The 10217-nt window shown below is 50.6% G+C and overlaps 2 protein-coding genes across 2 annotated transcripts; one reads left to right on the top strand and one right to left on the bottom strand.

The window, feature by feature from the left end:
* GUITHDRAFT_163757 (hypothetical protein) lies at positions 1-4142 on the bottom strand (the record flags this gene model as incomplete). The annotated part of the gene is made up of 18 exons (XM_005830723.1): positions 1-79; positions 132-193; positions 249-874; positions 927-1180; positions 1275-1398; positions 1445-1535; positions 1589-1793; positions 1840-2021; positions 2074-2121; positions 2385-2459; positions 2512-2575; positions 2620-2676; positions 2719-2785; positions 2835-3130; positions 3237-3558; positions 3612-3675; positions 3726-3880; positions 3932-4142. 18 exons carry the CDS (start codon positions 4140-4142, stop codon positions 1-3), a joined length of 2982 nt encoding a protein of 993 aa, XP_005830780.1.
* A 529-nt stretch (positions 4143-4671) lies between these two features.
* GUITHDRAFT_110253 (hypothetical protein) lies at positions 4672-10094 on the top strand (the record flags this gene model as incomplete). Its single annotated transcript, XM_005830722.1, has 19 exons — positions 4672-4743; positions 4796-4837; positions 4885-4938; positions 4985-5041; positions 5090-5134; positions 5190-5248; positions 5297-5345; positions 5395-5447; positions 5494-5608; positions 5652-5714; positions 5826-5908; positions 5957-6009; positions 6057-6129; positions 6197-6326; positions 6375-6489; positions 6541-6629; positions 6678-6857; positions 6902-7024; positions 7311-10094. 19 exons carry the CDS (start codon positions 4672-4674, stop codon positions 10092-10094), a joined length of 4239 nt encoding a protein of 1412 aa, XP_005830779.1.
* Positions 10095-10217: the final 123 nt, after the last annotated feature.

Here is a 10217-nt window from a genome sequence, read left to right as displayed (position 1 = left end):
TCACTGGGCCGAGGCAAGCAGCCGATTGATTCTTTCCCTGGCTTCCTTGTGGTCTATCGCCTCAACCAGCTGCGAACATCTGCAGCGGGAAAGTGTCAGGAATCAGTATTAAGCGAAATTCGGTAGCAAACCTGGCAAGATGTTTATGTGCATTGTCGTTGTCTCCCTCCTCAAGATAGAATCGTGCCAAGCTCTATCACCAACTCTCAAGTCAATATTCTGCGGTCTCTTGTGTATCCTCATGTTACCTCGCATGCGTTCAACTCGCAAATCCTGTCTCCAGCAAGAACTGCTGTTTTTACAGCAGTGTGCATCAAACCCAGACCAATTGCACATTTTTCACAGTCGCCAGATGCCTCCTTTGAGCCAGCAGCAGCTATTCGCTTGCACTCGTGAAATTTTGTAGAGCATTGCAACAGCCCTAATTGCAGTTCTGCGAAAGCACGGCAATGTGCATCTCCCGCCAAAAATTCAGCTATGAAATTGCCCATCTTAATGAATCCAGCCGCTACGATCATACGGTCATTCAGATCCGGTTCTTCGCATAGATGGCGGTAGCAGAGCCAGCAATCCCCTTTGTTCAATTCATCCACAAATTCAAGGAGCTCGGACAATTTTACGGGATACAACGAAACGAGTTGACCCAGTGCCACCACCAGATATGATTTGCTCCCAACAAAATCGAAATTCTTGCAATAAGTGAGACAAGATTTGAAGAATTCGAATGCCTTCAGATAATCTCCTTGCATCATGGACGAGTATCCGCACAGATATGCTCCTTTGCACGCACTTCTCTTATGTGAATCCGCAGCAAGAGCGATCTCGCCATAGGAATATGCTTTTCCCCAGTTCTCTAATCGAAGCTCAACATCGCCTGACAGGGACAGCAGGGTAAGATCCTTTGAAAACTCTGATAAAAGACTTACCCAGACAAGTGATAAGGGCTAGGCCACTTGCGTTGAATGCAACTTTCGACACTTGAAGTTCGGAATTCGATCCGAGATATCTGTCTCTGTAAGCCTTCAGGAATGTTTCTGTGATCTCTTCGTATGCATTCCTATCCTCAGGGAATTTACCAAGGAACGGATCTTTGGGCAAGACGTGCTCCTTGATACAAGTTTCGCGTTCTTCTACAGGAAGGGCTGGCATCGAAGTCAGTCGACATAGAATGTAGCTTGTACTATTCACATACAAATGTAGTATTCAGACAAGTTAGACAGTGGTATGCATCTGATTCAAGTCAATAAGCGATTTCATCTTACTAAGGGACGCACCCTTGGTATATTGCCTTCGCTTGGTGGACATCACCCACGGCAAGGTAAATGTCGGCTATTGTCCCTAATGCAACCAGTCGATTTGTTATGGCCCAATCTCCCGCTACCCACTGTTCTGGGCTCCCTACCCACAAGTGATTTCAAATTACACATCGCACATTCGATCGTACCATTCGCGATGATTTGACTTGAAAGATGGAAAGACAGTCTCAAGCTCTCTCTTGCATCATCTATGCGACACATGCGGAACAAGGCTTGCGCCTGGATAAGGTTTTGGAATTTGACAAGAAAGAACGAAAATGCACAGTCATTACCCGGTTACTCAAAATATCTGATTCCATATGCATGTAGCCATTTTTGTGATTCGAAACATATCCCTCAATGGTCAGCGCAGATTGATGTTGTGTTGTGAGCTCAAGAAAGATTTTCATAATATATTCGTCGTTGAAATTCCAGTTGTACTTGCGTCCCAATGGAGGACGGGAGTCCAAAAAAAACCTCATGTTTTCTGCTCTCTCTCTGGGATAAATTAGATCTCATGGAATGGTGAATTTAAGGCACGGACCTGAGTTTTTTCATTGGAACCGCTCCGGAAATCAGAAGCATGCACACTTCAATTGCGATCGCAGCTTCAGAATAGAAATTTTCTTTGAGATAGCAATCGCCGATGGTTTCTAACATTTTGTAAACTGTCGTCGGCTCCGAAGGGTCGAACATATCGTCTTCACCCACATCTAAATGCATGCCCTGTGCACAAAGGAGGAAGCATCATATACCTTCTGAAGCAAATCTAGCTTACCTGTACTCGCACAGCATGTGTGAGCATGATGTAGAAAGACTTCAAAGCCTACATAGACTCCATTAATCACAAACATCGAAGAACGAGTTTCTGATAAACAACTTTGGTATATTTTTCCACACTTATCAGAGCACAGGCGTGAGTTTCTCGAAGATTGAATGCTGGAAATGAGATAAGTACAGTGGTCCTTCATGCGATTAGCAGCACCTTGCATGCATAGAGGATCTTCTTGGTCTATCTCGTCCAACCTACTTTCAAGCTCCTAATATCATAATTTGTCAACCGAATTTATCAATGAAAATCAGCATTACCTTTATCCAAACATCTGGTTGTTTCGGATGGATGACCTTGATTACTTGGAATCTGAAATCGGCTACCTTATAGAACTGAAGCATCGATAGGATTATTCCAATAATTCTTGTCAGAGACGCAAAATACCTTCTTTTTGAGCTCCTCGTCTATTTGATTGCTTTTTCTTAGATGGTCCCAATAGTTCAAAAACCTGCAAGTTTGAGACCAAACACTTCAAAATGTCAGGGATTTCACCGGGAAGTAGTTTGCATGAAATCTTGGAACAACTCCATGTCGTACTCTCTCATTGATCTTCGATACAAGTCACCTAAAGTTCAAGCATCAAAGGTGTACCTCATGTACGTCATGAATGCCAGATCTGTCAGGTCAGAAAATATTTCTTCGGCCCTCGAACAACAATCTTGCAGAGTTTATGTCAGGTGTAATATGCTTGAAGCAACATTACTCACAGATGGTATCTCTGTCTCTGCCAAAATGCATACAAACATAGGCCAGGTCTCCCCACAGATGTCCCTCGCATTCAGGAGCCATGATTAGGAGGATTGGCTCCAATGCTCGGACGCGAGTGCACATCTTGAATACTTCATTTTGTTTCTGTCCGGTTTTGATCAGCTTGGCGGCATACCTTGCCACATCGATCATATCAAAGAAGCATTCGAAGTAGATCATGGGAAGCTCATCCCAATCCAGAGCTGTGTATTTGTTTGGATCGAAGTGCGGTCCTTGAAAATCTAGGATTGCCTTCCTGCTGTGCATCATACAAGTAGCCCTTCCACTCAACCTATGAACCGACCAAACAGGAAATAGCACATGTCAGACCCAACAAAGATAAATGGCTGAGCATCACTCACAGATTAGAGAACATTGCTTCATGCTCCGCACCCAATTGAAGCAGCAGCAGTTGACACTGCTGGTATTCAGTTGCTGATACTCCACCTTGTTTTTGAGCCATTGATTCTTCTACATTGGGAAAGAAATCACGATCCAAGTATTTTGCATGTCCCCTGAGAATCTTCGACAAACTGACAACAGCCAGGAATTCGGCGAGCGAACAAATCTCTGTTGTGCACGCCCTACTGCATTTAGTCCAAGTTTCCTTCCTCTTGATGTGCCCACAGATCCATGATGTGACATAATCTGTCAGATAGATTGCCCTTTGGATATCTCTTATAACTGTATTAAGAGAGACGTTAAGTTGAGATGTCTCGAGCACAGGCATTGCGCACCAAACGCGTTCAGGCAGGATAGCAGGAGCCAGCACTGTCCATCTTCTGCTCGCGTGATCATCGCCTGACAAACATGTGTATGTCATGCAAAAGGTCTCGGTAGGAACAGCTTACCATCGATAACATGATATCTGCAAAAACCGCTTGATTCAGGCACAGAAATTTGTCGTACAGCAAAGTCATGTCAATGTATTGCCGCGGCAAAGCTCTCAAGTAGCTATAATATGCTATACAGAGACTTTTCCAGTTCTTGTACGGCTTCAACCATTCTAAGAGGAAGACGTCAAGATAGGAACGAGTGCACACAGACTCCTCCTTACCGCGGTTCAACGTATCCTCTATTGGCTGAACCTTGGTCGCCATCCAAAAGGCCGGCATGAAGCTCTTCCAGATGCTGTCGCGATCAGCAAAGGACGAGAGGTTTTTGCAGCACATGCCTAGCCGAGCAAAGGAAGGGCCGTCGAGCTTCTGAGCAATGATAACCATGATGTCCTCCCGCCCTTCGATCACTCCCCATTTCTCTCGCGCCATTTTTGCTGGGTGCCCCTCTAGTTCGCGGAAACTTCAAAAAACGAAATAGTTGATGTATTTTATGAATATTTCTTCTAAATTTGAAAAATTGATGAAAAGGAAGTTTGTTACTATGAAATTTAATTTCACTTAACTGGAAGTCACTGTAATAGAGTGGGACAGGAAATGGACTTAGAGAGTGGGACAGGAAATGGACAGAAGGAGGGGTGATAAAAGACGGTCATGAAGGGGTGGTTGTCTGAGGGGGTAGTAGAACTGACACTATTGTTGAGTAAAGAATAAGTTTAACCGTTTGTAACCACTGCTTTCAGTCGGATTGGGCTAAGACGCTATGGCAGAGACTCATTCAGTGGGCAGGAGCGGGAGCAGGGGAGTGAGAGCGGGAGCGGGAGCGGGAGCGGGAGCAGGAGCAGGGGACTAGAACATTGTTGATGGTATCTAAGATACCTGAAGAGACTCGGAGTTCTCATGAACGATGAACACACTAGGTTAGAGTCATCTCATGAATGATTTGAAGCGTGATTCGGAAATGGAACTTGTTGTCCTAATCATGGCTCTAAGATTCAAGCTCTCACAGAATGCGCAATGGGCGCATAACAAGGTTGGTTCACCGTTGACGTAAGATCGATTCCTCCTCCTCTTCTGGGCTATAGCTGCCCATGACTGAGTCGCAATCCTCAAAAGGGGATGACAAGGTACCGTAGCATCTCCCGCTGAACTTCCATCTCATGCTCTGCCACAGTTGTTGGTGTCGATCTCGGGGAACTGGAAGATATGGCAGAACATACATGAGCAGGTGAGACAATTGTAACTAATCTTCCATGGTGATCGGTTCTTTTCAGTTTTTACAGAACGACTATCTACCCTTTGGCGGATTCTTGTGGAAATTCAACCAGCAGGTTGTGTTGAACGTCGAGAGCGACCGATCTCCCAGACTGAAGCATTAGGATGCACAGGAGAAAGAAGAAACTCTTAATATCAACAAGCTGCAGGTGACTTAGTCAGCTTAGTACTATCTCGGAAAGGATTTACACTCTGATACCCAAGGCTGAATTCCTGGAAGAAAATTCCCCGCTCTTTGATCCTTTGGCTGAAGCGTTGAATTGGTAACTAGATTCGCGAGAGAGGAAATGGGGAATCATTCAGCGTTCCAGGTGGAGGAAGCCCTTCCTGTACATATTCGTCTTCGAGTACGATGTACATGTGCGAGAAGAAGCTTGCTGAGGCCGGTGAGGTTGACGGGCCTGCACAGAAAGACAGCCAACACGATCTGATCAACAGATTGAGGCAGTGGATAAACCGAAGGTTGAAGATCACAGTGGTTTCAATTTTGTGCTGATCGCAGGAGCAGGTCGGCAGTATCCGGGGAGTGCCTCCTGCTGTGCGTGAACAGGGAGGAGCTGAATGGCTCCAAGGGAAGTGGAAGTGTTGGGTTGAGATTCATGTCGCCTACCTCCGCAAGCTCCGTGATTTGCATCTGTCATCCTCTCCCCTTTAATGCAGATTCAGGGTGCCCGCAAGTTTGTTGAGAAGCTGAGGACAGAGCTAAAGGTGTTTGTTGCGAGCGTATCGGTGGACTGTGTTTATGATTTCAGCAGTTGGGAAATCGGCTTGTGCAAATTTCTTCTGGCACTGTAGTGAAAGAACCTTGTGCCTTGAATCTTCTTACCTCAAATGGTGCAGGGCCTCTTAGATCAGAGCAGCGACGACCTGCAATCTGCTTTCCACAAGATAAGGGACACGCTGTTGAGCTCTGCCGTCTCTAGGTGATTGAACCGCATTCGTAGATGTATGTTGACCCGTCTATTCTGCAGGATCCAGGATTATCAGCAGCTGATGCAGTCGCAGCATTCGAATGACATCTATCGTGACAGCAGCACCATGTCCTAGTCTTCCACTGATGGCCCGGCGCAGGTCAGCTAGTGATCAGAGAGTCTATCGCTCTCATCTACCTAGCCATGGGCGTGCGCGAAGAAGCTCTCAAACAGTAAGTGATACCTTTCACATGTGCCTCCGACCGTTGAACTCTTGATTTTGACGTGTGGCTGCGCCAGGTATCAGGAGTGCGAGGGTTGTCTTGGACTGAACTCGTCGGACGGAGACGAACATGTGCCGTCTGCTCTGCGGGTCTACAAGTACGATTTTGAAGGATCGGACCTCGAGAACCCCCTCGACAGGAGTCATGTTGTCATCGAGTTCTTCCTGTCCAGATCTGACTTGACTGTCCATTAGCGGCCATATCGCCTCTTGATCTCTCAGGGAGACATTTCCTTGCACTCACTCCAGCTCTATTTCCTTGGGAGAGACGTCGAGCTGAACCTCGCCATGTCCCAACCGGTTCAGGCAGGTCTGCCCTCGACAAGACATGATGTTGTGCTGGAGAGTTGACGGCTCCCAGGTGAAAGAGGAGTCAAGCTTGTCAAGAGGATTCTCGAAAGATGTCTCTCTCCATGGATCGAGCCGGGAGCAGCTCGAGACAGACTCAAGGTGCTTTCGAGGAAGACTGGATGGTGGAGATGTGAAGAATTGACGCAGGAGAGTCACTTGTCTCCTCTTTTCATCGCTTCTCTTGCCATCAATGTCTGTCTCCACATGGCATCGACCTTCCTCGCTATACAGGCCGATGGGGCTGTCAATGTTTCTTATCACAGCAGGGAGAAAGCACTGAATTGCATCATCTCTGAATTCCTGCTCATCGCAAGACGCTACTCTATGGTAGCGGCCCCCTCCTGCCCTCTCGCCTGACTTCCTTGCTCTAGGGCATCTTGGGGACCTTACAAGACCTTGAATTCGATGGGACTCTGAATGCAGACGAGGAGGAGGAGGAAGCAAGCTCGTCGCGGGATAGCCCACTCCTCGACGACTTTCCACAGATCTTTGCGGTACGGGCGAATTTTTGGTGGAAGGGGGAGAGGTTTTGTTGCTGCTGCTGTAACTGATCTTGCAGTCCTCCCGAACTCCTTCTGATTGTGAGGAGGAGAAGCAGACGTTTCCCAGGAGGGAAGGAGGGGTGGAGAGAATTGCCGCGCAAGAGGGAGAGGCCTCCACCAGATCCCCGAAAAGCTCGTCAATGCAGTTTCTAAACCGATTGCATTTCTCTTCCAAGGTTGTATTTTCTGATACCTGAATCTATTCTTCGCCCCTCCTGAAACCCCTTCCCCCCTTCAGGTGAGCAGGAACGGATATTTCACCAGGGGAAGCTCCCTGCTAAACACCCTCCATCCTTCCCTGCGCCGCCGGACACCCAAGACCTCAAGTCCTCTGCACCTGGAGGGGAAGGAGCGGAACAACGAGGGCATGGTGTCCCCGCAACACCAAGTTGACACGGTTGAGGTCGAGACTTCGATCTTCGAGGACGTCTTCAAGCTCTCCCTCTCTCTTGACGACTTCCTTGCCATGCTGAACCCCAAGGACTCGAGGAGGAGGATCTCCGGGAGACTCCTCGCTGCGCTCAGCAGGAGGGGAGGAGTTGCTGATCTCTGCCATGATCTGACAGTCGCGTCCTGCGCCTTCCTCGAGCGAGCGGCACGATTGCGCATGTGCACTATCCTGCAGTACGAGACAGCGCTAGCGATGAGGAGGAGCAGGAAGTTGGAGGTGGCGAGCTCTCTTCTCCGTCGCTGCCTGCTCTTCCTCCTTGTGGACAACTGGAATATCCTGCTTCCTCCCGTCTACCACGAGCTGGGTGAGTGTCTGGAGCAGCTGCAGATGGTTCGACTGCGGGCAAGCTTGAGTCTGGTCCTGCTCGGAGCGAAGGGGATCACCAGGAAGGACAGGAAGAGGGCCGAGGAGCATCTGAAAGGGCTCTCCCGCGAGCCAGCGATGCTGAGGGATGTTGCTTTCAGCTCCGACTCGCTCCTCTCAGCTCAGCTGGTGCATGTGGAGAACTGCCGGTCCTCTTCGCTGTCAGACACTCCTGATCTAATGCCGCAGTCGTCAAGTCAGCGCGAGGAGCTGAACGACGTCGTCACGCTGGACTTGGGGGATGGGCTGATAGTGACGAGCAAGAGGGTGAGGGAGGAGGAGGCGGAGGAGGAACGTGGTCATCGGTTTGGTGAGACAACGAGGGAGGAGAGTGAGAAGTCGGTGTTGTTCGAAGTGGCACTGGGACAAGAGTTCAACCTGGACGTCGAGGTTACCAGCTCTGCGATCGACCCGCTCGCGATCGACGAGATGTACGCGGTGATGGACGTGATACAAGATGAGCATCATCCGGACGGGGAGGGCACTCAACTTCGCGACCCTCCTTCCTCCTCCTCCTCTACACCTCTTTCCTCCTCCTCTCTGCTCCTTCCAGACATCAACAGACCAGCGAGCATGCTGTTCGAAGACTTGGACGGCTCGAACGTAATTCTCCCCAGCGGCTCCATGGTGTTCCCGATGCTCAGCAGGAGCAGGGAGGCTAATGCCTCGTGTTTCCGCAGCAACGGAGCAGTAACTCTCAAGGGAGGCAAGAACCGAGTGATGCTGACTGGGAGCTTCCAAAGTGAAGGATGCTACAGGATCTCTTGCTTCGTCTTCCTGCTCGGCCACCTCCGGCTTGCGCACAAGTCTGCGAGCAACGAGATCTTCTTCGTCCGTCTCTTCCCTCCTCCTGCCGAGCTCAGCGTCTGGAGCTCCGGCAGCATCACCAAGGGACATGAACCGATCGTGCGCATTCAGATTGCCGCCAAGAAGATGGAGGTTGCCCGTTCCCAGCTGACTGTTCAGCTGCCGGACCAGCTGTCCCTCGGCCCTCTCTGCCTCCTCTCCGTCTTCGACGAGGCCCCGGAGGAGGAGCAGGTCAACTCTCGGAGGTTCAATGAGCTGTGTGCGAAGCGGGGGGAGGAGGTGCGATGGTCTTCGAGTCGTGCCATTGAGATCCCGACACTTGGAGCTGGGCAAGCAGCTTTCGTCCTCTTCGGGCTGAAGGTGGGAGAGGGTGGACAAGTCGGGTCCTCCTCCTCCTCCTCCTCCCCTTCCCCCTCCTCCTCCTCCGGGAGCAGCAGGACTGTCACCGTCCGCCTCGCTTCTTCCGTGGAAAGGAATCGATTCTTCCGCGTCGAACGGGAGCTGAGGCTGGAGGAGGAGGAGGCCTTTACCGTCAACAGCAGGCTGCAGTGGAGATCTGAGGAGGAGAAGATTCTGCTGCTCCTCCTGACATGCAACATCCCCATCCACTCCTGCTGCCTCCTCTCGCACCATCTCGCAGTGCCGTCAGGCCTGCAAGCCTCTCCCGCCTCTCGCCATGTCACTCAGCCTACCTGCATGGCCCGTGGAGACGTGGTTTCCCTTGTCTACTCTATCACTCGGAGCAGCGCAGAACAAGATGCTGGAGAGGAAGCGGAGGCACGTCTGGAGATCAACTTTGACGTGGAGCACGAGCACGAGCACGAGCACGAGCAGGTCCAGGAGCAGGAGCAGGAGGGGATCTACAAGAGACTTCACGGCAAGCAAGAGCGCAGCAGACTCACCTGGCAGGCGATGGTGAGGATGGGCGCATGGGACCGCCCGAGCCTCCGATACTCCTTCGCGGCTGGGCAGACTTGCGTCTTCGGCGAGCCCCACGAGGTGGAGCTGCAGCTAGAGGTGTGCTGGGGGCGGCACGAGCTGGGGCGTGAGCTGCTGTGTGAGCTGGTGGCTCGGGACGGCAGCTGGTTCCTCGTCGGTAGGACCAAGTTCAGAGTCGCCGTACCTGTGAGGAGGGAGGGAGATTCTTCTCCTCCTCCCCCGACGCGCTTCAGGTTCCGCCTCCTCCCCCTCTACTGCGGCAACCTCTCCCTCCCCGCCCTTGTCATCTCCAACGTGCCAGCGGCTGCCCTGCACAACGCTAGCGCGTCTTCCTCCATTCACGTGCTGCCCCGTGACGGGACTCGGGTGATGTGCGAGCTCTTTCCTGTTCCCAGCGAAGCGGCAGACGGAGGGAAGTTACAGCTGAGGAGGAAGGAGGTGGGGCAGAAAGGGGGGCGATGAGAGGACGTGGATGTTTGTAAGTAGCTCAGGACAGTTCGAAGAAATAAATATCAAGGTTCTTTCGGGTTTCTTGCAATTGACTTTCACTTCTTCTGCCTCTGGCCACCTTCCCTATCTTCGTGT

This window comes from Guillardia theta, assembly GCF_000315625.1.
Source record: "Guillardia theta CCMP2712 unplaced genomic scaffold GUITHscaffold_44, whole genome shotgun sequence".
NCBI lineage: Eukaryota > Cryptophyceae > Pyrenomonadales > Geminigeraceae > Guillardia > Guillardia theta.
Note: the sequence above shows the minus strand (reverse complement) of the source record. Positions and strands in the feature narration are given on the sequence as shown.